The sequence below is a fragment of the Lithobates pipiens genome, unplaced genomic scaffold, assembly GCF_037356315.1.
Source record: "Lithobates pipiens isolate NorthernLeopardFrog02 unplaced genomic scaffold, aLitPip1_a1.2 Scaffold_10, whole genome shotgun sequence".
NCBI classification, from domain to species: Eukaryota; Metazoa; Chordata; class Amphibia; order Anura; family Ranidae; genus Lithobates; species Lithobates pipiens.
Genome location: NW_027507686.1, coordinates 45,797,719 through 45,825,266, shown reverse-complemented (window position 1 = coordinate 45,825,266; position 27,548 = coordinate 45,797,719). Strand labels below are relative to the sequence as shown.

Genomic DNA, 27,548 nt, shown 5'->3' with positions numbered 1-27,548 from the left:
CAGACAATATTTCATTTGGATTGGGAACAGCAGGTGAGCATAAGCCTAATAGTGGTATTGGAGTTGTGTTCTGTCCTGCTCCAAGGGCACATTTTCACTTGAACAATGAGTGCCGATATTTTCATTTTGTTTTAAGCAGGCCATACATGGTCGAAATTTGAACAAGTTTTCTTTTCAAAATCGGAACCTTTTTTTTTTTTTTTTTTTTTTTTTTTTTGTGATCCGATGATGCCACCATTGATTTTTGAAATTCGGCCGACCAAGCCTTCAATTTCACCTCATATTGCTACAGAAAATAATTTTTGTGGCCGGGAATCTTCTTTTCTCTCCGTAAATTTTTTCTTTTCTTGCACATGCTCATTTTTTTTTCTTATTGCATTTCTCAAACAATTCTTCCATCATTGATTAGAAAATCGTTTGTTTTTCCAACATGTCCAATTTCTCTGGCCGGCATTAGTTTAGCTAATTTTGAAATGGCTTTTTTGAAGTTTTGGGCTGGTTTAGAAACAGGCTTTGGATCTTCAAATGAGGCCCTTCACCCAGACATCACTGTTCTTTGGCTGGGGATAAAGGATGATGATGACATCACGCAACACATGAGAAACATGCCAGGATCAACACACACTGGTGGCTGAAGTCATATTGTATGGGAGTGGTTTTATAATTATTAATCCGCTGCTGCACCTGCAGGCCTCTAATGAAGGAAATGGCAGGGGCTGCATCCCAATAGATGTGATTTTCCCTTTGGGAGTATCTCACCAAAAATGTTTTTTGTTTCAGGGGATGCCAAAAATTGGACTTGTATCTCAGTGTAGACTTCTGGAAAAATCAGTGTGCCAATCACACAAGCAGAAAATGACATTTTCAGGGGGCGTTCTGTACACCATCTGTATAATGAATGCCTTCAGGTAGCCATATTTCATTTTATTTTACAGAAAATTACAGAGCTGCAGATTGAAAAGGAAAGGTCATTTTTAATACCATTCATTTACAATATGACTTTAGTCGCAATTGTATAAGCTATATTATTTTTTTTTTTTATTTGCTATTTTTTTCTCCTATGAAAGTGCAGGAACGCATTGAAAGTTCACTTGAATGAAGGAATGAATAATTTGTATAGCGCTAGAGTGTGAACTGAATCGCCTCAAGGCGCTGTATTCGGGCTTTGTTAAAGGGGTTGTAAAGGTAAATGTTTTTTCACCTTAATGCATTCTATGCATTAAGGTGAAAAAACATCTGACAGTCCCGGCGCCCCCAGCCCCCCGTTTTACTTGCCTTACCCCCCGAAAGTCCCGTGCTCGTCCCCCGACGTCCTTTCCACCGTTCAGCCTGGCCGCTGATTGGCTGGAGTGGATGGATGGAAAGCAGCGCAGCCATTGGCTCGCGCTGCTGTCAATCACATCCACTGACGCGGAGCGCCGGGGGGGCGGGGCTGCGTGATACAGCGAGCGGCTATAGCCGCCGGCTGTATCACGGGAGCGAGCCCGCAGATGCTTCTCACCATGCGAGGGAGCTCGCATGAACGTGAGAAGCACCTGCAGGAGGAAGCAGAGACAGCCGCCGAGGGACCCCAGAAGACCAGGTTCGGGGCCACTCTGTGCAAAACGAGCTGCACAGTGGAGGTAAGTGTGACATGTTTGTTATTAAAAAAAAAAAAATACTTCACTTTACAATCCCTTTAAGCTTCTTGGAAGTGCAGTTGCTGTAGATCCGTAGGGAACGTGCAAGGAAAATAAAAAAACTGAATTTTTGCCTGTAAAAGATTGGATGATAAAAGCTCCCCCTTATTTCAGATCTACCCCTCAGCTTTACAGTGACAACACTTTCAAGTGCACATGTAGTGAAGAGCGGATTTGCTTTTAGTAAATCAACCTCATTGTGTTTTTTTTTCAAAATTGTCGCTCTTTTTTTGTTTATAGCGCAAAACATAAAAACCTCAGAGATGATCAAATACCACCAAAAGTAAACTTTTTTTTTTAGGACAAAAAAAGCCGTTAATTTTGTTTGGATGCAATGTCGCATGACCACGCAATTGTCAGTTAAAGCGGCGCAGTGCTGAATCGCAAAAAATACTCTGGTCAGGAAGGGGGTAAAATCTTCCGGGGCTGAAGTGGTTAAGATCGTAATTTTTTTTTCATGCAAAGCCACTTGTGAAAGATCTCATAATTGTGTTAGATGGTGTATTTAGTGTGTGCATACATACAAAATATTCTGAACATACTGCCAGTCAGGTACTTAAATTGCAAGAAAAAACACGTATACTGAACAAAAATCCATCGTGCAGTCAGACTGCAAAAAAGGAGATCTGCCCAGATCATGCAATTATATGGAAGGCAATCCAGGCAAATATTTAAACAGTAACTTCATGTTCCGATTAACTGATGAGGCTAAAATCTCCCATGTAATTACCATGAAATAGCCATCCAACAATGCATCCAGTCAGACCGGTCTTCCCAGCAGAGAACAATACGTTTATTAAAAACATGCCAACACAAAGCAAAATTAATGACTTTCAAAACATTTGTCAACCACGATAAGCTCTCCCAGAGTGTGAATCTACAGTGTACAAATTAAAGTCCAACTTACCAACGCAAACAAAAATTCCGCACGTGGAAAACAACAAAGGCAGCTTCCAATTTGAAGAAAAAAAAAAATCTATATTTAATTAGATATTTTTCACGTTGTTTTTCCCTGGAGTCTGATCAGAATGCTGGTTAGCTGCCATGGTGAGGGTTGTTTGGCCTCTCCATAAGTACAACAGGCAAACACATAAAAATGCTGTTGTAAAGCCAAGTGGTTTTCAAGTTATTTATTCTAATTATCATTAGCCATTTTGTTCAAATGTGTTGTAGCACTGGAAGGATGGGAGCCAATGTGAAATGACTGGAGTTTTGAGAACTTCATGGTGTTGTAGAAAATTTAACAAGGAAAATATGTAGTGAAGAATTCCATTTGATTTACGAGGTCTTAAGGCCCATACACACACGATCGGACTTTTTAACAAACATGAAAATTAGCTGTTTTAAGGCAACATTCGACCGTGTGTACGCTCCATCGGACAAACTTTTTTGGTTTTCATGGGACTTTTGTTGGCTGTGCAAACGGAAAAACTTTCTGTCAACAAAAGTCCGATGGAGCAAAGTCCGATCGTGTATACAGAAAACCATAGGACTTTTGTACAAAGTACAAACATGCTGTCATGGTTATGCAATAGAGTTTGTCTGCTTACCTGTTTCATGTGTTCATCTCTAGAGACGAGCCGACCCTCACCTGACTGCTTTTGTAATCCATCCTCTGGCATGACTCCACCCTAGCTCCTATCAGAGAACTCTATATTAACCTGTGCACTGCAGGCCATCCCTGCTGATCAACCATTGTGTATTCCTTTGTGTGTTAGCTTCCTGTTACCTGCCGTGTGCTCTTCTGTTGTTCCGTTACCGACTTTGGCGTGTCTTTTACTATCCCTGTTTGCCTGTGATCCTGACCTTTTGGCGTGTCCCTGACTATTCCTGTCTGCTTGTGGCCCAGGGAATCTTACGCTCTAACCCCGGTGGGACCTGTCTCCCGTCCGCAGCAGTCAGCCATAGGGTCCACAACCTTGCGGTGCACTCCTGATCCCTACGGTGTGCATCTGTCACCTCGCCTCAAGGTGACCTGACACACGCATGCTCAGAAATAATGCAAATGATCAAACAACAATACAGAAGTTGACCAAAGGTGGCGGTAAAGAGCAGAAAAACCACGTGATTTGGTGAAAGTTGGCTGAAACAGTCCTGCCGTGTGTATGCAATACAAGTTCACGGCCGACGCCCTTTGTACAAAAATCCACAGGAAAGTTTGTACAAAGTCTGATCGTCTGTATGAGGCTTTAGATTCAAGGTTTTCTTTACGATGTGAGGAAAAGAAAAGAAATACAATCTTGCTTACTTTGAGTGTACAGCACAGTGGTTAATGCCAAAGTCTGGTTCATGTTCTAAAATAGAAGAAAAGAGGGCGCACTAGCCTTGTGCATTATCCTTTGGATGATATTTATTAAAAAAGGGTACAAAAGAAAACTACTCACAAACAGAAATGCAAAATCTTGTGAAATGAATAGTCATCAGAATAGCAGCATCTAGTCACAGATGAAACTCTCCAAAGGTCCAGAGGAACTCACAAAGGTCACTGCCATCTGACACGTTTCGAAGGGACTTCCATTCTTCCTCAGAGCTTAACCTGGTTCATGTTCTAACTGGGTTTTAAAGCCCGACTTCATGCACTACAAAAGAGAAAACCCTTTAAAGGCTAAGGCCCCTTTCACACTTGTACGACTTGTCGACCATTCATATTAGTACGACTTCAAGTCATGCTGACTTCAAAGTAGTCCGTGCACTACTTTGGTCCAACTTTGGTGCAAGTTCAGGTTCATAGACCTCAAGTCTCCCTGAAATCACAGCAAATTTGCGTCAAAATTGTGGCAAAATCGCACAACTTTGAAGTCGCAGTAGTGTGAAAGTTCACCTTTTTGTTTTCTAAATTCCAGCTCCCCTATGTACCAATATAGCATTAATGTACTTCTTTTGCAAAAATAAAATGGTGTTCCATTAATTCTTCACACACTTACCTCGCTGGCTTCATAGCTGTTTAACCACTTATACTGCGGCAGATCGGCACAATTCCACGAACCGTTGTAGCTGTACATCGGTTTGGATATTTTGTAAATATTGTAGTTACAGTACATTGGTCCACCTGGCTGATGACCCTGGAAGCTGGTAATCACTGAAGTAGACAGTCCAGAGATCTCCACTTCCATGTCCTGTGTCTAGTGGCTGCTCTGCTGCATTCTGAACACAAAGGGTCAGCACCTTTCAGAGAATGCTTTGCTTTGCACAGGACCCGGAAGCAAGTGGAGATCACTGTGTCTACTGCAGTGATTTCCGGCTTCCAGGGGCATTGGCCAGGTATGGTTTATGCATAGGTCTAAGCAGGACCAATGTAACTACATATAAAATATCCATACATTGAGTTATTTTTTAAAAGAGAAGTATAGGAGTGTTTTTTTTTTTTTTTTTTGTGGATTTATACTTACTCATACTTATTCATACTAGGTGGATGCAGCATCACTCTGATCAAAGACCACTGACTGCTCGGTTCTCAGAGCTCCTTGAGCAGAGAGCTGGTGACTGTCAGTCACTGACTCTCTGCTCTGGCCCCCCCATGCTCACACCAAGTGAGATTTCGGGTCTTCCACATCCTCAACCAAACAACCAACTACCAACTAAATAAAGGTCAGAAAGTGCTTGTTCAAAAAACTCAGGATGTCATCAGTCAATGTGATCTTTTAATTGGCAAGTTGTTCTTTGTTAATTGTTAATAGACTTATTTCACTATCTCAGCGTCTTCAGGAAGCAAGGAGCTTCCTGAAGATGCCAAGATAGCCAAACTAGTCGAGGGTACATTATTGCTGTCACTTCCAGGTGTTGTTCTGATGTCAAATCCGGGGCCCGAACTTCCGGTTTATGGAGTCTAATGTGCGGTGAGACAGGAGCAAGTGCATATTAAGGCTGTATACATTGGTGCTGATTTTGGGCACACTTAAATGTTAGTGGGCATCCTCTTCTTCTCGGTCCCATACAGGCACTCCTGGCCCCTACTTCGTCCTGGGTGTCCCCACAGCAAGCTTGCTCTGGGGGCACCCAAGCAGGTGAGCTCCCAAGACATGGCTCTGTTTGTCCATTTACACATGGAGCTGCGGCTTGGCAGCCACACCAAACTGAGCAGATGTGCAGAGTGACTCCAAAGGCTCTGTCTTATCAGGAGATGGATTGGGGAACGTGAAAGGGGAGGATCAGAGAAGACAGCCTTTTTACACAATGCGCAGGATAAACCCCTTAGGTTCTACAGTGAGTATAACAAACATGCTTTATTGCATATACAGACTGAGTTTACTGTTGTAGGTTTAGTAACACATTAGTCCATTTAGGCCCTGTTAATGTTCCTAAGCTCCCAAAACATATTGGCTGTTTTATGTGATCATACTATGAACCAATAAAGTAGAACTAAAGGAAAACATTATTTTGTTTAATTTTGGATAGAGTAAGGGAGGGTTATAGGCCCTGTCAGATTGGTTTTTGCAATCTATGTCCCTTTGGAGAGACTTTCTTTCACTTCTTCTATCATAGCCAAAAATAGGAGTGAGGGGAAATCCCTCCAAAGTAAAAGAATTGCTGGTTGTCACCAGAACTAGTGGTAGACCCCCCCCCCCCCCATTGTTCTGGTGACAACCCAAAGCTTGGGTTGTTCTTTCAAATTCACTCTCGGTGATAATGGACAAATAGAGAGGATGACTCTCCATAATAGGGGGCACAGACATCAGTGAAAACCTGACAGGTGTCCTAATCCCTCTCCACTCTAAACAAAATTTAGGGAGGTTTTGCTTTCAGTTATGTGTACCCACCGAAGGAAAGCCCTCCGGTGTTTAATGTGAGCAGCCTCCCCAGAGCCATTAAGCTTGTGGTTTAAGTTCTCTTCATGAAAAAGGGCTGAAGTCCCTCTTGGATATGTCTTTATGGAGCTCTAAAAACTTGACAAAGGTTCAACTTCTATCTATAAGCCCTTGTACACACGGTCGGACAAAGTTGTCGGAAAATCCGATCGTTCAGAATGCGATGACGTTATTTCGTTACGACGGGACTACGTTCAGGCTAGTAGCCAATAGCTTTGGTGTAGGAATTTGATCTGAGCATGCGTGGCACTTTGTCCAATCGGAATTCTCTACACATGATTGGACAAGGTCCGATCGGATCATGTTGTTGGAAAATGTTACCGACAAGTTGAAAAACTTGGTCCGTCGGATACTCCGACAGAAACAGTCCGATGAAGACCACACACAGTCGGATTATCCCACAAAGCGGTCCAATGGGACACATTCCGTCGGTATCTCTGACCGTGTGTACAAGGGCTTACATTCCGGTCTGTTCCCATTGGGGAATATATTGCCAGTTGCAGGAGCAACCAGTTGAGCAAACAACATATAGTACTCTCAAAACTCACAGCCTGAATTTCTGAAACTAGAAATGATTTGATTGCATGTGTTTAGTTTACAGAGGAGTACATGAGGAAGATGTCACAAGATGCATGGCCCAGAATCCTTATAGTTGCTGATGGATCTTGTGGAGAGTCAAGTTTTCTGCTGGGTGTCAACTCAGAATACATTGTGGAATCCTGTAATGCATACGGGGCCAATGCAGCATTTGAAAGATTAGACCAGCGGCAGGTAAGGTGTTTAATATTATTAATAAACGTTAAACAGTTAAACTAAACGAAAACCGATCTGGCCTTAAAAGTGACTAAGATAACAACAGCCCTGGCAAATAAGAATCTTGTGGTGCCTGTAAGTACCTATACTGGTTTTCATGTTGATACCTATGTTTCTGTTGAGCCCCATGGATACCAGGCCCAGGCTATACAGGACACCAACTAAAACCCAAACCCCAACCCTCCTGATGTTATGTCCTCTCCAGTCATTTAGCTGTTAAATGCCAGAGTTTGAGTGAGAATTATGGGCACTTGGCAGTTGAATGATCGGAGAACCTTATAACAGGGTGAGGAGAAAAATACTACAAGAAAGACAAACAACAAAGGTCGCATTGGCCTAGTGAATCATTCCACAGATACTTTATTACAAGTCAAATACAAATTATATACCGTATATACTCGAGTATAGGTCGATCCGAATATAAGCCGAGGCCCCTAATTTACCACAAAAAAAATGGTAAAACTTATTGACTCGTGTATAAGCCGAGGGTGAGACATGCCTGTCCATCCCTGTGTGTCCGTCCATCCCTGTGTGTCCGTCCATCCCTGTGTGTCCGTCCATCCCTGTGTGTCCGTCCTACCTGTGTCCTGTGCCTTTGTCCTTCTGCAGCAATCTGCATGTAAAAACATGCCAGGATCGCCGCACCTCTTCTCGTCTGTGACAGACGGCGGCCATTCCACTGTTCAAAAGCCGCGCCTCCGTCTGTGATAGGCGGAACACTCAATTTCCCAGCAGTCAGTGTTCCGCCTATCACGGACATCCGCTCATCCTCGTCCGTAGTATGAGGATGAGCGGATGTCCGTGATAGGCGGACCACTGACTGCTGGGAAATTGAGTGTTCCGCCTATCACAGACAGGGAGGCGCGGCTTTTGAATAGTGGAATGGCCGCCGTCTGTCTGCACGACACACTGATCGGGTAGACAGACGGCGGTGACTCGAGTATAAGCCGAGGGGGGCACTTTCAGCCCTAAAAAAGGGGCTGAAAATCTCGGCTTATACTCGAGTATATACGGTACTTGCAACCAGGGGTCAAGTCCTGGGGAAAAAAGTGTGGGAAGTCCCACCCAAGATCCACTCCCCCACCAAAAAAAAAAAAAAAAAAGATACGCTCATATGCATATATATATTTCACATAAAATACAGTGACTGCAAATGCGACATGCTACAAGAGATGACCAGACTGCGAATGTGACTACAGGAGATGACCAGACTGCGAATGCGACTACAGGAGATGACCAGACTGCGAATGCGACATAGTACAGGAGATGACTAGACTGCGAATGCGACTACAGGAGATGACCAGACTGTGAATGCGACTACAGGAGTTGACCAGACTGCGAATGCGACATAGTACAGGAGATGACCAGACCGGGAATGAGACTACAGGAGATGACCAGACCGCGAATGCGACTACAGGAGATGATCAGACTGCGAATGCGACTACAGGAGATGATCAGACTGCGAATGCGACTACAGGAGATGATCAGACTGCGAATGCGACTACAGGAGATGATCAGACTGCGAATGTGACTACAGGAGATGATCAGACTGCGAATGCGACTACAGGAGATGATCAGACTGCGAATGCGACTACAGGAGATGATCAGACTGTGAATGCGACTACAGGAGATGATCAGACTGCGAATGCGACTACAGGAGATGACCAGACCAGGAATGAGACTACAGGAGATGATCAGACTGCGAATGCGACTACAGGAGATGACCAGACTGCGAATGCGACTACAGGAGATGATCAGACTGCGAATGCGACTACAGGAGATGATCAGACTGCGAATGCGACTACAGGAGATGACCAGACTGTGAATGCGACATACTACAGGAGATGACCAGACTGCGAATGCGACTACAGGAGATGACCAGACTGTGAATGCGACATAGTACAGGAGATGATCAGACCGGGAATGAGACTACAGGAGATGATCAGACTGCGAATGCGACTACAGGAGATGACCAGACTGCGAATGCGACTACAGGAGATGATCAGACTGCGAATGCGACTACAGGAGATGATCAGACTGCGAATGCGACTACAGGAGATGATCAGACTGCGAATGCGACTACAGGAGATGATCAGACTGCGAATGCGACTACAGGAGATGACCAGACTGCGAATGCGACTACAGGAGATGACCAGACTGCGAATGCGACTACAGGAGATGACCAGACTGCGAATGCGACTACAGGAGATGATCAGACTGCGAATGCGACTACAGGAGATGACCAGACTGTGAATGCGACATACTACAGGAGATGACCAGACTGCGAATGCGACTACAGGAGATGACCAGACTGCGAATGCGACTACAGGAGATGATCAGACTGCGAATGCGACTACAGGAGATGATCAGACTGCGAATGCGACTACAGGAGATGATCAGACTGTGAATGCGACTACAGGAGATGACCAGACTGCGAATGCGACATAGTACAGAAGATGACCAGACCGGGAATGAGACTACAGGAGATGTCCAGACCGCGAATGCGACTACAGGAGATGATCAGACTGCGAATGCGACTACAGGAGATGATCAGACTGCGAATGCGACTACAGGAGATGATCAGACTGCGAATGCGACTACAGGAGATGATCAGACTGTGAATGCGACTACAGGAGATGACCAGACTGCGAATGCGACATAGTACAGGAGATGACCAGACCGGGAATGAGACTACAGGAGATGATCAGACTGCGAATGCGACATAGTACGGAAGATGACCAAGTAGCTAGTTTTAAAATTTAAACCTGTCCTCAGCCCCTTTATGGCACCTCCTTTACATTCCTGTCCTCACCCCCTTTGTAGAACCCCCCTTCACATTCCTGCCCTGCCTCCCTTTTATATCACCTCTCCTCATTCCTTTCAGTTTCTGATACTTTCCCCCTCCATCCTTCATAACAGTGCCCTCTTCCCTGTCTTACCTTACACAGGACACAGCAGATGACATCGGAAGTGCAGCAAAGGGATGGACAGAGGGCGGGACCTGCCCCAGTTAACCGATTGGTTGATAGAATGCAGAGCAGTTCTATTAACCAATCAGTTAACTGAGCCAGCCCCTGCCCTCCGTGCATCACTGTGCTGCTCTTCCGATGTCAGCTCTGTGAAGACAACGCAGCTAGCAGACTGTGCTAGAGCCTCGGGCGGCTCTGGTCCTGCAAAGGGAACGGCGTTTCTGCTGTGAAAAAAGTGTGGGGACGCCGTTCCCACGCGTTCCCGCAGGACTCGAGCCCTGCTTGCAACACATTGTAAGTTCACAGCACATCAAGCCATTAGGTCGTAGCACAGTGGTAAGTAAGACCCTGAGTGTTGCAATATCAGACACACAAACCCTCTTCAGAGTCAAAATTATTATTTCTTGGCTCTGAAGAAGACGGTTTACCCTCGAAATGCATAACTTAATTTGGATCCTAGGCGGCTTCTCTTTGATGTTGGAACACTGAGGGTCTTACTTACCACTGTCGCTTGATGTGCTTTGAACGTACATGGTTTGTGAGTATATATTTTTTTTTATTTGGCTTGTATCCGCGGGATAATGCACTAGGCCAGTGCACCCTTTGTTTGTTTTTTTGTTACAGTGCTCTTTGGACCAACCCGGTTGTCTGAGGGCTGCAAGGCCTGGATCATCCTCTGAGGCCGCGTACACACGCGGGGACTGTTCGGCCAACTTTGTCCGTCAAACAGTTTCGGCAAACAGTCCGCTCAAAATTAGCATGGACGGACATGGCCACACACGACGTACGAACAGTTTGCTGAAACCGTGCGCGATGACGTGAACGGCACGTACGACGGGACGAAAAATACGACATCCTATACACTGCATTATAACTTTCGGCGTGTAAATCCTTTCTGAGCATGCGCGGAACTTAGTTTGTCGAACAAGCCTACACACGAGGGAACTGTTCGCTGAAACAAGGTTTCAGCGGACAGTTTTTCGGAAATTCCGAAAAACCTTGTTCAGCGGACTGTTCGCTGAAACTGTCCGCTGAACGCCCACACACGGGCGGACTGTCCGCCGAAACACTGTTCAGCGGACAAAGTTGGCCGAACAGTCCCCGCGTGTGTACGCGGCCTGACAGTTCCTTATAAGGAGTGTGCCTGTGTTTTCGTCCCTAGTCCACCACACTCATACGCAGGAGATGTTGAATTTTTTTTCTTGTGGAGAGAAAAATCATGACCTGTAAACAAGTTGAGGCTTTGTATGCAGCCTTGGCCTATTCAATAGGATCCAAGGAGGACACTCAACTAGGATTAAGATGTGTACTTATGGACGCTACAGTATTCCTGCACTTCAGTTACCTTGGGCCTTTTAGGGCCAGGCCAGATGTACATTAAAATAAGCCTACTTGCTACTAAGTGATGCAGCATTGCACACTTGCAGGGCCGCTGTTAGAAATCATGGGGCCCCGTACAGCCTACCTGACAGGGCCCCCTTCAACCACGCCCTTGCCCCCACCCCTGACCCCGACTTGAAGTGAAATGCAGGTTTGTTGCCGTTTACATATGTGTGTGAAGCCAAAACATGTTTGCAATTAGTAAGCATGAAGGAGCAGGGAGCAGTTTACATTTCTTTTCAATTGTATTTTATTAATTACAAATAAAAAAAAATCTTACATTGTATCTTTACATTTTTTTTATTGTCATTTTTGCTTTCACAGGGGATGGACAACATTCCTTGTGATAGCAAGGGCCATAACAGGTCCTCTTTATAGGGAGATATGAGGTCTTTTAGACCCCATATCTGTCCTCTGGCCTCCAAAGCATCTGTTCAAGCTAAGATCAGTTTGATCATACGCTTGTTCAAGAGCATATCGTGATGATTGAGCATATCATTGATGATATCGAGATATCATCAACCTTCCAATCCAGCAACGATGGGAAGCAATTAAAGGGGATTGGTTTGGGGGGCAGTAAAAATGCAGCTCCGCTGCACGTTTATTGCTCCTCCAAATTAGTTTTTAAAGTAGCATGTTTCTTATTATCATCAGGTTACAATTATCACACAGGCATCACAGTAAACAGGGGCTCTATCATGAAGTTATCATGAATGTATCATGACTTTGTCACATGGCTGTTGAGTGCTGGCTTAGTTAACTTATGGCTGTATTGCATATAACAGACTGTAACAGTACAACCATAACAAAGTCAGCACCCAAAAGCAATGTAACACAGAGCCATGACAGAGACCCTGCTGTGCTGCCTGTGTGATGATTGTACCCTGCTTTGAGATATATAATAGGACACAGTGAGTATTCTTTCCCCTATTTCCCACTCACTGTGTCCAGTGCAGCCACGATCTCCTCATGCTCTTCCCTGTCAGCCATTCAGCTTCTTCACATCTGGTGAGGATTGCAGCCGGGAGCCGAACAGAGAATCACAATATCACTCCGCCAGCCGGGACTAATAAAATAGTGGGGCGGCATGATATATATGCGCCCCGAAAATGAAGAAATAGTCCCTCTGTTGTGCTCCCCTCCTGAGCCCCTGCATTGACCAGATGAGGCGGAAGCAGGGAAGAGTTTAGAATTTTTTTTTTTTAAATGCAGTAACAAATTGTTTATGATGCCCGGGCCCCACTGTGTAGCTGATCTGGGCGGGCCCAGTACATCAGGGCTGATTGTACTGCCCTATCAGCGGCCCTGCACACTTGAGTAGAATATAATAAAGCAGACCCTTGTAGATGCCTACATATACCTTGCATGTACCTTAGATTTCCTTACCTTAGCAAGCATCCAAACCCAAGGTGCTTATTATAAAAACTATGGAAAGCTGCCATTTTAATTGAGTGCCCAGGATTTGAGGACCTCCAGGGTCCTCTGTAAGGAGAACTAAGGTACACCCAGTTACTTCTAGCTTACTTGTTTCAAACATCTTTTGCCACTTTATAAAGTTGTCAGCAGTGACAAATTCACTTGGTCTCCATTCCATTTGTATCCCAATATTAGTTATTACTGCTGTGGGCAATTTTATCTGTTGCTTGTGTGATCTGAGCCCCAAATAGTTTGTCCATGGAGGTGCTGGGCATCAAATCTCCAATATATTTAGAACTTACATTAAAACACAGAAATACCAAGTAGATTTTGCTTTGACCAAAGTTCTTCTTTAGGGCCTAGTCATACCAGAAACTGCATATTTTTGCATTTACGCTGATGTGCTATTGATGCATTTTTTTACATGCATTTGCAGTGGATTTTTTCCCAAGCTTGCATTTCCTTTGAGGTCACTTCTACCTTCTATCTTCTTTGGGTTTTTATGAGCACTACAGTGCATTGTGGTGCATGTACATGCATTTACATACATTTGGGCATGTTTCTGCATATTTGCAGAAAAATGCAGCTTGCTGTACTTTTTTTCACTGCACTGTAAGGACCCTTTCACACTGAAAGCAGTTGGATGCATTTTGAACAGCACTCCAACTGCATAGACAGGCCAAAAGCAAGATAATCCCATGGGCATAGTACAGTGCATATAGTACATGGGCATTGCAGTGCAGTTCAGTGCAGTAAAAAAAAAAAAGTAGACCATGCTGTATTTTTCTGCACTACAAATGCACTACAAGTGTGCTTCAAATGAACCGCACCGTGTCCCTTTAAGCCAAGAAAGCCAAGCCCAAAAACATATAGAAAAATGCAGTGCTAAACGCAGAGCAAAATACATCAGTCACTTCAAATGCACGAAAATGTGCAGTTATGTGCAGTTTCTGTTGTGAATTGGCCCTAATGCTGTGATCTATGCCCATAGGATAATGTAGATTTTGGACTGTTTATGCAGTGTGAATGCAGTCAAAAATGCAATTGTGTCAATGGGCCCTTAAAGGAGTATTAAACCCAAACCAAATATAATATATTGCAGCTTAACAGCCATTAGATGTGGTGGCTGCATTTGTTTTCTTTTTGTAGTCTTTTTTTTTTTTTTCCCGTGTATTTTCACCTGGTGATCTGGACAGTAACATACCTCCTGTATCGTAGTGCCCACACTCTGGATGAAGGAGATCAGGGGTATCTTTGGACAGCAGCACTGAAGGGTGTGTTAGATGTACCAGCAGATTTACATACACTGACAAATGGAAGCCAAACTCCAGCTAATACTAGCAGTTTCAGCAAACTTTTTTTCCTATTTGAATATAGATTTTACATAAAGCGGATTATTGTAGGCACCCCTGTCGGTGGTAAATGGTTTGTCTAATCTCTGTAACTGCTGGAGAACTTGTTCTTTTTTTTAAAACAACAGACATACTGGCTGAATTCCCAGATGAAAATAAATCAAAAGAAAGCCTAAAAAAGAAAACAAATGCAACAATCACATCTAAGAATAGGTAAGCTGCAATATAATAAATGTTTGCTTTAACCACTTGCCGACCGCCACACGCCGATATACGTCGGCACTATAGCAGCGGTGGGCAAATGGGCGTACCTGTATGTCCCCTTTAATTGGCGGGGTGATCGAACGCGCATGCCCGCCGCATATGGCGTGATCGTGCTCGCAGGACCATCTGACTCCATGTCAGCCAGTCTCCCGGTGATTGTGTCACAGAACCGCAAAACAAGGAAGTGCCTATGTAAACAAGGCATTTCGCCGTTCTGCCTTGTGGCATGATGGTTTACTGCTCCCTGTCATCGGGAGAAGTGATCACTGTCATGTGAGTTGAAGATCACCCCCCCCCCCCCACTGTTCAAATCTCTCCCTAGGACACACTTAACCCCTTGATTGCCCCCTAGTGGTTAACCCCTTCCCTGCCAGTGTCATTTACACAGTAATCAGTGCATTTTCATAGCACTAGTCGCTGTATAAATGTGAATGGTCCCAAAATATTGTCAAAAGTGTCTGATGTGTCCGCCATAATGTCGCAGTCACGATAAAAATCACAGATCACCGCCTTTACTAGTAAAAAAAAATAATAATAAAAATGGCATAAAACTATCCCCTGTTTTGTAGACGCTATAACTTTTGCGCAAACCAATCAGTATACGCTTATTGCGATTTTATTTTTATTTTTTACCAAAAGTATGTAGAAGAATACATATCGGCCTAAACTGAGGAAAACATTTTTTTTTTTTTTTTTTTTATATATTTTTGGGGGATATTTATTATAGTAAAAAGTAAAACATTGCTTTTTATTCAAAATTGACGCTATTTTTTTGTTTATAGCGCAAAAAATTAAAACCGCAGAGGTGATCAAATACCACGAAAAGAAAGCTCTATTTGTGGGGAAAAAAGGGACGTCAATTTTGTTTGGGTGCAATGTCGCGTGACCGCACAATTGTCAGTTAAAGCGACGCAGTGCCGAATCACAAAAAGTGCTCTGGTCAGGAAGGGGGTAAAATCTTCCAGGGCTGAAGCAGTTAATACCACTTTAATGTTTAGGATGTTTCATGATAATTATGGAGTTTGAAGGAAATCACACTGAAACATTTCCCCGTGCACAAATAATTGGTTAGACACTTAATTGTATTCAAATGCTTTCCTAAATGTATTAATTGCATGCACAAACATCCTGCTTACAGGAAATTGGATTTACTACAACACATATTTTCATATTGCCCATATATAACTCCATACTCTGTGCGCTTGTGTTTTTCAATCATCATAGAAATTTCATTAAAGCAACCCTCTCCTTTGCCGGATAAAAGAGAATCCCCCCTAGATGGGACTCTAAAAGGACCACCAACACAAATATTGAGTAGAAAATTATTTAATGATAAATCGTACTAGATCAAATAGAATAATTATTAATTATTGTTATTAATATCCCATCTAGGGGGGATTGCCTTCTGTTTATCTAATTTCACTTGTTATCTGACATGGTGAAAGTCTCTTCTTTTTCTTTCTCTCCTTTGCCAGTGTTTACAGAAAATCTGGCAATGGAAAACTGTCAAGTAACCAAAACTCTGCTGCAGTCTGTCTGTGAATATTATTTTTGGATAATCTGGACCACCTTCCCGGTATCCTGCCTAGACGAAAATTAAATCCTCAACCTGCCCGCAGCCCCCTGGGAGGCCATACACCAGTAGAATTTAGAATTTTTTCATTTTTGGAACATTTGTGTAATTTTCTAGTGGTTATTGGGGTCAAAATGTGTTTGTTTTCGACCATAGTGGAAAGAAAAATCAAGGGACCAGGATGACATTTTTTTCTCAAACACAAAAAATTCTAATGTGAATGTCGTTTTCATTCAGGAAAAATTGTACATACAGTGGGGACGGAAAGTATTCAGACCCCCTTACATTTTTCACTCTTTGTTATATTGCAGCCATTTGCTAAAATCATTTAAGTTGACTAATTTTTCCTCATTAATGTACACACAGCACCCCATATTGATAGAAAAACACAGAATTGTTGACATTTTTGCAGATTTATTAAAAAAGAAAAACTGAAATATCACATGGTCCTAAGTATTCAGACCCTTTACTCAGAATTTAGTAGAAGGACCCTTTTGATCTAATACAGCCATGAGTCTTTTTGGGAAAGATGCAACACGTTTGTCACACCTGGATTTGGGGATCCTCTGCCATTTCTCCTTGCAGATCCTCTCCAGTTCTGTCAGGTTGGATGGTAAACGTTGGTGGACAACAATTTGTAGGTCTGTCCAGAGATGCTCAATTGGGTTTAAGTCAAGGCTCTGGCTGGGCTATTCAAGAACAGTCACGGAGTTGTTGTGAAGCCACTCCTTCGTTATTTTAGATGTGTGCTTAGGGTCATTGCCTTGTTGGAAGGTAAACCTTTGGCCCAGTCTGAGGTCCTGAGCACTTTGGAGAAGGTTTTCGTCCAGGATATCCCTGTACTTGGCCACATTCATCTTTCCCTTGATTGTCGTCCTGTCCCTGCAGCTGAAAAACACCCCCGCAGAATTAAGGTTGCCACCACCATGCATCACTGTTGGGACTGTATTGGACAGGTGATGAGCAGTGCCTGGTTTTCTCTACACATACCACTTAGAATTAAGGCCAACAGTCACTATGATCATTCTTATGGTGTAGGGAATCGCCAGCTGAAAAAGATGATATCTGAATGATGCCTGTAGCTGCAGGCATCATTCAGATATCCCCGCACAAAGTCAAGGACATCGTATGACGGCCGGCGGGCGGGAAGTGGTTAAAATGCTTTTTTTTTTAACACAAAGTTGTCCATTTTTATACAATATTTCTAACACATAGCATGTACATACCAAAAATGACACCCCAAAATAGATTCTCCTACTCCTCCTGAGTACGGCGATACCACATGTGTGAGACTTCCACAGCCTGGCAACATACAGAGGCTGAGTATGGCGAGCATGGCTGGTTATCACCGAGTATTGCAGGGTATCACCGGGTATGGCTGGTATTACCGAATATGGCTGGGTATTGCAGGGTATGGCTGGGTATTGCAGGGTGTCACTGAGTATGGCTGGGTATTGCAGAGTATGCCTGGGTATTGCAGAGTATGGCTGGGTATTGCAGGGTATCACCGAGTATTCACTGAGTATTGCTGGGTATGGCAATTTATGGCAGAGTATTGGCAGAGTATTGGCAGGGTATTGCTTGGTATTGCGGAGTATTGGCAGGGCATTGCGGAGTATTGGCAGGGCATTGCGGAGTATTGGCAGGGCATTGCGGAGTATTGGCAGGGCATTGCTGAGTATTGGCAGGGCATTGCTGAGTATTGGCAGGGCATTGCTGGGCATTGCAGAGTATTGGCAGGGCATTGCAGAGTATTGCTGAGTATTGGCAGGGCATTGCAGAGTATTGCTGAGTATTGGCAGGGCATTGCAGAGTATTGCTGAGTATTGGCAGGGCATTGCTGGGTATTGGCAGGGCATTGCTGGGTATTGGCAGGGCATTGCTGGGTATTGCAGAGTATTGGCAGGGAATTGCAGGGTTAATTGTCGGTGAGCAGCGCTGTGGGCACTGCAGATCCAGCCCACAGCGCTGCTGACACCGATCTCTCCCCTCTCACTGTACCGATCGGTACAGAGAGGGGAGGGAGGAACCGGCGTCATAACATGACGCCGGTTTGTTTACAAGTGATCGCTCCGTCATTTGACGGAGCGATCATGCGGTAAACGGCCTTGATGAGCCGCCGTTTACTGTGATCCGTGATGCGCTGGATCCTGTGGACCCGGCGGTCACGGATGCTCTCGAGCGCTCGCCCCAGGGGGTGCGCGAGAGCGGAATTCTGGGAGGACGTCATATGACGGCCTCCCAGAGTTAAGCAACCGCCCTGTAGCCATAGTCATTCGGCTATGGGCCGGTTGTTAACTGGTTAATGAGTCCTGTTTTAATACTTTGGGGATTTTATTCAAATAGCAGATCTGGATGAAACTTTGAGGGCTTTCAAATGAAATAATTTGACTCAGTGGGTTTGATTTACTAAAGTCAAATAGACTGTGCACTTCTGTATGTGCAGCTGCATCGGAGCTTTGTAAATGAGGAAGAGCTCTGACTTCAATCATCCAATCATGTGCAAGAAAAAATGCTGTGTTTTTTTTTTTTTCCCTTGCATGTGATTGGGTGTTCTTTGTAAAGTGAAGCTTTACCTTATTTACTAAGCTCTGGAGCAACTGTACTTGCAAAAGTGTACCGTCTATTTGCCTTTAGTAAAACAGCTTCAATGATGGCAAGAAAGAATGTCTGATAAATGTTACCAGGGTCAGGACAAGGGGTGGGCAGGAGGGGAGGCTGCCCTGGGCACTGTGGTTTCATGTGAGGTGAGGGGGGGCACTGCAAAGAGATTGGGGGGAGTGAATTTGTGTTGGGAGGGAGAATTTTGGGGGCAGCAGGGGATAAGAATTGTTATGGAGGAGAAATTTTGGGAGGGGTGGTTATTTAGGGGGATCTGTGTTGGGAGAGGGGATGGAGGAAGAGGATTTGCGCTAGAAGGGTGCTAGATGAGGTGATATGGTAGGTGTGGGGGGGAGGGGTCATGCTAGTAGGGATGATTGGGGGGTATTTTTGCTAGGAAGGGAAATTTGGGGGTATTGGGGGGAATTTGTACTGGGTGGGGGGATTTGGAGTGAAGGGGGAAGTGTACTCAGAGGGGAAATTTGAGGGGTAGAGGATTTGTGCTGGGGGAATTTGAGGGATGGGAGGAGGGATTTCAGCAGGGAGACAGATTTGTACTTGGAGGGGGGGTTATGCTTAGGGGGTAAGCATGCAGATTAGTGCTCAATTTTTTTTTTGGGGGGGTGCGGGGGGATTTTTGCTGACATATAATGCTCATATATCTTGGTGGGCGGCGGGGCACTGTTTGGCATTTCCGTCCTGGGCTCTAGATGACCTTGTCCCAGGACTGAACGTGACGGTTGATTTACTAAAACTGGAGAGTGCAGAATCTGGTGCAGAGAAACCAATCAGCTTCCAGTTTTTTTTTGCCAGAGCTTATTTGAACAAGCTGAAGTTAGAAGCTAATTGGCTACCATTTTCAGTTGCACCAGATTTTTCACTCTCCAGTTTTAGTAAATAAACCCCATAGTTTCAATAAATGTTTGATCAAAAATTGAACCAAGTATGGCCAGCCTTATGCTCCATACACGCGATCAGAAATTCTGCCAGCAATAGTGGGATGTGAGCTTTTGGTCAGAAATTCCGACCGTATGTAGGCTCCATCGGACTTTTGCTGGCAGAATTCCAGCCAGCAAAAGATTGAGAACAGGTTCTCTATTTTTCGGTTGGAAAAAGTTCCTATCTGAAAATGCGTTTGTCTGTATGCAATTCGGACGAGCAAAAAAAAATCACGCATGCTCGGAAACAATTCGGCACATGCTCGGAAGCCTTGAGCTTCATTTTCTCTGCTCCTCGTAGTGTTGTACATCACCATGTTCTTGACGGTCGAAAGTTCAGAGAACTTTTGTGTGACCGTGTGTATACAAGACAAGCTTGAGCGGAATTCCGTCGGAAAAACCACCCAAGTTTTTTCTGACGAATTTCTGATCGTGTGTATGAGGCATAAGTCTACAGATGCATCTCATAGTGCTGGCTCTTCCAAGGTACACAACCGTTAAAGGAAGGCATAAAGAAACACCTCTAATATCTATTACCCAGCTTAGTAGATTTTGTAATGACTGGTTCACTTAACCTAAAGTAGCACTCTTAGCTTTAGTATAATTTATTTTGTGGCTCCTCTGTAGCCAGTGGAGCAAGGTCTAATTGCTTTTGGCTGTTGTGGGTTCTTCTAGTTGCAGGCTCAGCTGCTTTCCACTGGTTTCTGGAAGGTTCCAGAATTTAGTGGGTGGAAAAGGCAGACCCTTGCATGCATATTCATACAGCCTCAGCCAATTCCTGGCAGGAGAGATTGGCCAGCAGGGGGCTGTGGTGTGTATAAATAGGCAAGGGCCTGGAACAGCATGGTCCTTGTTCCTATGGGAGAAGACACAGCCTGAGAGCTGACACCTTCCGGGCTTATAGCTGCAGCTTAGAAGAGGCCATCTGGATCCCAGCTCCAGCTAGATCTAGGGCACCTACGTCCAGGGCTCCTGAAGAGCAATGCAGGAAGTACGCATAGGATCTGACATGGATGCATCCAGTACAGAAGCTAGTTGGTACTGCAAGAAACATACCTCCCAACATTTTGAGATGGGAATGAGGGACACCTACTAGCAAATGTATGTAGGCATATGACATGCCCCCTGCCACACCCCCTTAAAGGAGAATTAACCAAAAGAAGGTTAATTAAATCCAAAAGGGACTTTTTTACTACTACTATTCCTTTATATTGGCTTTTAAAATTTACAAATGTAGCAATTTATGATTTGGATGAAAGGTTTAGCACTGGGAAACACTTTTTGAAAGATAAAAAGTGCATTTTATATACAACTATATAGATCAGACCAAAATGAGGGACAAATGAGGAGGAAAGAGGGACATTGCTCCAAATCGGGGACAGTCCCTCGAAATCAAGGACATTTGGGAGCTATGCAAGAAAGCATTGAAGTACACAGGGCACAGCGAGTACAAGACTAAAAGATCCTAGACCTTTTTTGGAGAGCTCACTCTGGTTTGCCTACTCAGGTTTTACCTTTACAATGGGATTCCCTGAGTTGTAGTTCACTAGACACCGAATGGGGGGAGGCTGCACCCTGAAGAGAGAAAAAGTGAAAGTGTCCTCCATTGTCTTTCTGCTGGTTTGGAGTATCCCAAAGCTCACCCGCATCCTACCCAAATTGAATCAGCCAATACACTTCAAAAAAGACATGCACTGCCTGCTTTCTGAGTTGAGTGACTGTGATCTGCTGTGTGCCTGGCTGCCACGTGCCTCCCCACATACCTCCCAAATTTTTGAGATGGGCATGAGGGACACCTATCAGCAGGCATAGGACACGCACCCTGCCACACCCCCTTAAAGGAGAATTGTACAAAAAAAAAACAAGGTTGGTTAAACCAAGTGCTTTTTTACCACTATTATTCCGTTCTAGTGGCTTTTGGAATTTACAAATGCAGCAATTTAGAAATCAGATGAAAGTTTTGGAAAACACATTTTGATAGATAAAACGTGAATTTTATATACATCTATATAGATCAGACCAAAATGAGGGACAAATGTTAAGGAATGAGGGACATTGCTCCAAATCAGGGACAGTCCCTCGAAATCGGGGACAGTTGGGAGCTATGAGCCCAGTCTGGGGTCTGTGCTTCACTGATAATATGTAAGTTAAATGGTTATGTTTATCCTTACTGTTTAACTGAAGTAGACAGGCCAAGTTGAACACAGTATAAGTGGAATATGGATTCTATAAAAGTGTCTTATACAGATTCCAGTGACCTCTGTTATATCTTTGTTTAAACAAAGTGTGTGTTCGGTCTCCTTATTTGTCCATACATTCAGTGAAGATTTATAGAAAAATGTAAAGAGAATAATGTTTAGTTCAGGCTCTTATAACAAGTCACATAATGAACATGATCATTATAAAAATAAAACTCCTTCGACTTCTATTGCGAGTGAAGCCGATGTGGGATTACTCAGACAGCTTGACATGTCAGTGTTGATTCATTGCTTGTTTTAATAGAATGCATGAATAGATCTTTGGGGTGCCACGGTTAAGACCGGTGTTTGTTTTGGCAACATAGAAAGTACATCTTAGGAGAGAGAGAACAGCATGATAGGATTCCTCCAGGCAATGCAACGAGTAACGCTTTTATCAAAGTTCATCTTCTATCATTATAGGGCAGTAAGGATTATAAAAATAATGGCTGATAACCTACAATTCATATTCTCTCTTTTAGATAAAGAGTACCTATTAGAGAAATATTGGAGCTGCCATTGCTGACTTGTATTTGAAGGTGCAGACTCATCTTTGTTAGGATTAATAGCGTGGTTTTTCACGTTTTCCTAACACGTGCCAAGCTGCGTTAAGAATGCATTACATATATAAATGCAAAACTCGTATAATAAAGGTGTCATAATCCAGTGAAGAATGATCAAATAACTGGAAGTGATCCAAAGCTAATTTGAATTAACAGTGAAAATTATTTATCTGATGAAGAGTCATGTACTATAAATGTTCCAGTGAAAACTGCTCAGTGATTCCGATAGATCTTCACCACCATCCAACACCTTTGAAAAGTGATCATGTGAATAGACACTACCACCAATGGCCGAAAAAGGGCTTGCTTAGCGGATCAGATAGACCTCTCATTACAAAGGGTCCAAAACGCCTTTAGCTCCATACCCAGCCAGGGCCTTTAATCAGGTCAGTCTTCTAACCAGGGGACATCCATCCTCCTCATACGGTGATCCTAGAGGTGCCTCAAAAATGAAGAAGACTCTGCATAGTGTAAAATCCTCAAAGTTTTAATGAATTTATAAATTATAAGTTGCACTTACAAGAGTTAGTGTAAAAATGCCTGAATTCGTATACGTGGCCAGCACACATAAAAGCCCATCTTTCTGGGACACGAGTATGGCAGTGACGTCGGTGCGTCGCTCCGGCCTATGCATTTCGCCATGTTTGATGTCATCCAGGGGCACAGGCGGAGCATTGAGTTAACGCTTAACCACTTTCAGACCGGACCATTTTGCTGGTAAATGACCAGAGGTCTTTTTACACTTTGGCACTGCGCTGCTTTAACTGGTAATTGCGCGGTCATGCAATGTTGTACCCAAACAAAATTTGCGTCCTTTTCTTCCCACAAATAGAGCTTTCTTTTGATGGTATTTGATTGCCTCTGCGATTTTTATTTTTTGCGATATAAACGTAAAAAGACCGCAAATTTTGAAAAAAAATGATATTTTCTACTTTTTGTTATTAGAAAAATCCAATAAACTCAATTTTAGTCATACATTTAGGCCAAAATGTATTCAGCCACATGTCTTTGGTAAAAAAAAAGTCAATAATTGTATATTTATTGGTTTGCGCAAAAGTTGTCACATCTACAAACTAAGGTACGTTTTCTGGAATTTACGCAGCTTTTAGTTTACGACTGCCTATCTCATTTCTTGAGGTGCTAAAATGGCAGGGCAGTACAAAACCCCCCCAAATGACCCCATTTTGGAAAGTAGACCCCCTAAGGAAATTGATAAGAGGCATGTTGAGCCCATTGAATATTTTATTTTTTTGCCTCAAGCGATTGAATAATGACAAAAAAAAAAATTTTTTTTTTTTTTTACACAAAGTTGTCACTAAATGATATATTGCTCACACATGCTATGGGCGTATGTGAAATGACACCCCAAAATAAATTCTGCTGCTTCTCCTGAGTATGGGGATACCACATATGTGGGACTTTTTGGGAGCCTAGCCGCGTACGGGGCCCCGAAAACCAAGCACCGCCTTCAGGCTTTCTAAGGGCGTAAATTTTTGAGTTCACTTCTCACTACCTATTACAGTTTTGAAGGCCATAAAATGCCAAGATGGCACAAAACCCCCACAAATGACCCCATTTTAGAAAGTAGACACCCCAAGCTATTTGCTGAGAGGCATGTTGAGTTCATGGAATATTTTATATTTTGCCACAAGTTGCGGGAAAATTACAAACTTTTTTTTTTTTTTTTTTTTTTTAACAAAGTTGTCACTAAATGATATATTGCTCATGCATGCCATGGGCATATGTGAAATGACACCCCAAAATAAATTCTGCTGCTTCTCCTGAGTACGGGGATACCACATATGTGGGACTTTTTGGGAGCCTAGCCGCGTACGGGGCCCCGAAAACCAAGCACCGCCTTCAGGCTTTCTAAGGGCGTAATTTTTTGATTTCACTCCTCACTACCTATTACAGTTTTGAAGGCCATAAAATGCCAAGATGGCACAAAACCCCCACAAATGACCCCATTTTAGAAAGTAGACACCCCAAGCTATTTGCTGAGAGGCATGTTGAGTCCATGGAATATTTTATATTTTGCCACAAGTTGCGGGAAAATTACAAACTTTTTTTTTTTTTTTTTTTTTTTCACAAAGTTGTCACTAAATGATATATTGCTCACGCATGCCATGGGCATATGTGAAATGACACCCCAAAATAAATTCTGCTGCTTCTCCTGAGTATGGGGATACCACATATGTGGGACTTTTTGGGAGCCTAGCCGCGTACGGGGCCCCGAAAACCAAGCACCGCCTTCAGGCTTTCTAAGGGCGTTACAGTTTTGAAGGCCATAAAATGCCAAGATGGCACAAACCCCCCCCAAATGACCCCATTTTGGAAAGTAGACACCCCTAAATTTAGGGGTACACTAGTGAGACTAGGTAATAAATGGCGGGTGCCCTGAAACTATAAAAAAATAACTAACCAACCAGCGTCACCTGTAACAGTTATATGGTGATCACTGGTGAAAGGGTTAACTAGGGGGCAATCAGGGGGCTTTATGCGGTAGTATATGGGGGTCCCTGGCGCTATAAAAAGCTGCAGCGAACCTAAATACCTACCTGCCTAACTAGCGTCACCTGTGACACTAATACAGCGATCAGAAAAACGATCGCTTATTAGGCTGGGTTCACACTGGAGCGATGCGGGAACGCCACGAATGCGCGGCGGGTTCCCACATCGCATGCCTCCCGGCGGCAGTTCACACTGCCCTATGCGAACTGCTGGGAGTGTCAGTGAAATGTTACTGACACCCCCAGATCAGTTCGCATATCGCAGTGCGATCTGCAAACTCGGATCGCATGGTGTGAACACCCATGCGATCCGATTCTGCTGCGGGCCAAAAAAAGGGTCCCGTGCGAATTTGCGGCGGGTGCGGCGGGTGCGGCGAATGGCTGAACTCGAATCGCACAGAGATCGGATGTGATTTGCACTGCAGTGCGGTGCGAATCACATCCGTTCTCATAAACCGCTGCAATGTGAACCCAGCCTTAGTGACACTGGCGACGGGGGGTGATCACGGGGTTAAACCTTTATTGGGGGGGTTAGGGGGGTACCTTATAACTAAAGGGGGCTAACCCTAACTGCCCTAACAGTTATTAGTCACAAATGACACCCGCCGGGTGATCAGGGGGTTAAACCTTTATTAGGTAATAAATGGCGGGTGCCCTGAAACTATAAAAAAATAACTAACCAACCAGCGTCACCTGTAACAGTTATATGGTGATCACTGGTGAAAGGGTTAACTAGGGGGCAATCAGGGGGCTTTATGCGGTAGTATATGGGGGTCCCTGGCGCTATAAAAAGCTGCGGCGAACCTAAATACCTACCTGCCTAACTAGCGTCACCTGTGACACTAATACGGCGATCAGAAAAATGATCGCTTATTAGGCTGGGTTCACACTGGAGCGATGCGGAAACGCCGCGAATCCGCGGCGGGTTCCCGCATCGCATGCCTCCCGGCGGCAGTTCACACTGCCCTATGCGAACTGCTGGGAGTGTCAGTGAAATGTTACTGACACCCCCAGATCAGTTCGCATATCGCAGTGCGATCTGCAAACTCGGATCGCATGGTGTGAACACCCATGCGATCCGATTCTGCTGCGGGCCAAAAAAAGGGTCCCGTGCGAATTTGCGGCGGGTGCGGCGGGTGTGGCGGGTGCGGCGGGTGCGGCGAATGGCTGAACTCGAATCGCACAGAGATCGGATGTGATTTGCACTGCAGTGCGGTGCGAATCACATTCGTTCTCATAAACCGCTGCAATGTGAACCCAGCCTTAGTGACACTGGCGACGGGGGGTGATCACGGGGTTAAACCTTTATTGGGGGGGTTAGGGGGGTACATTAGAACTAAAGGGGGCTAACTCTAACTGCCCTAACAGTTATTACAGTCACAAATGACACCAATGCAAAAAAAAAAAAAAAAAAAATGACATTGGTGTCACTGTGACTGGGGGGCAGGGGTAATTGGGGGGGTGATCGGGGGGTAAAGGGGGGGTGTGAGTGTGCCTGGCATGTTCTACTGTGTGTGTGAGTGTTGGTGCAACTTACTGATCCGTTCTCCTCCGTGTCGGAACGAAAAATACCGACACGGAGGAGAGAATACATCACTTCCTCTCCTGTGTTTACATTACAGGAGAGGAAGTGATGTCACCGGGGATTTCTATTCGTCGGGAGCGATCGCGAGGGGGTGGCCATGAATGAATGGCCGTCCCCTCGTCCGGGATCGCTCCCGTACGAATTCCGACCGCCGCAGGCACCGGGCGGGGGCCCGATCGGGCCCCCGACCCGCGGGAGGCAAGGGACGTACATGTATGTCCTTATGCCTGCCCGTGCCATTGTACCGACGTACATCGGCGTGCGGCGGTCGGCAACTGGTTAATATAGCTTACATCTAAACCACACCTCGACCTGAGTCGCAGGATGGCACATATAGAGTTCACAGCCAATAAAAACCAAGACTCACTTACAAATAGGAAGAAAAAAATTCTAACTAGAACCATAAACAGGCCCCAAAATATTTAGTTGAGAACTTAGTTGAATTTTTGTGTAGTGTTTGCCTACATAGGATGCATGGTATGCAACCAAGCACTCTACACAAAAATTGTGTGCTCACATTTACAGGCTTTCATTTCTAGTCGAGTTTACACATATATGGAAGTCTGTCATTGATGTGGATTCACCTGGTGATGGATCTGCTTTGATTGCCTTCCTGAAAGGAGCATTCCTGTCTTTGTGATGCTGAATTTGCTATGTTAAAGCGGGATTCCACTGCCGTTTTTTTTTTTTTAACCTGTGTCACTGTTGGGCGATTCCTACGGTGTCTTTGCAGCCACGATCAGCGTCTTTTTAACCCCCGGCGTGACGATTTCATTGCTAAGGAAAACTTTTAAAAAAGCAGTCCGGCAGTTTCCATTTTCACTGTGGGCGTTTGAAGCCCACAGGCATTTACTTCCTGGATG

At 44.3% G+C, this 27,548-nt stretch overlaps 1 protein-coding gene across 3 annotated transcripts in view; it reads left to right on the top strand.

The window, feature by feature from the left end:
• The window catches only part of LOC143930285 (uncharacterized), a 190,138-nt gene that overhangs the window by 84,072 nt on the left and 78,518 nt on the right, over positions 1-27,548 (top strand). For 2 of the 3 annotated variants that reach the window (XM_077454471.1, XM_077454460.1), the window contains exon 3: positions 7,079-7,255. The exons of the other annotated variant lie outside the window; for it this stretch is intronic. In XM_077454471.1, coding sequence (XP_077310597.1) covers positions 7,079-7,255 — 177 coding nt within the window. The remainder of the gene's footprint in view (positions 1-7,078; positions 7,256-27,548) is intronic. 3 annotated transcript variants of the gene reach the window in all.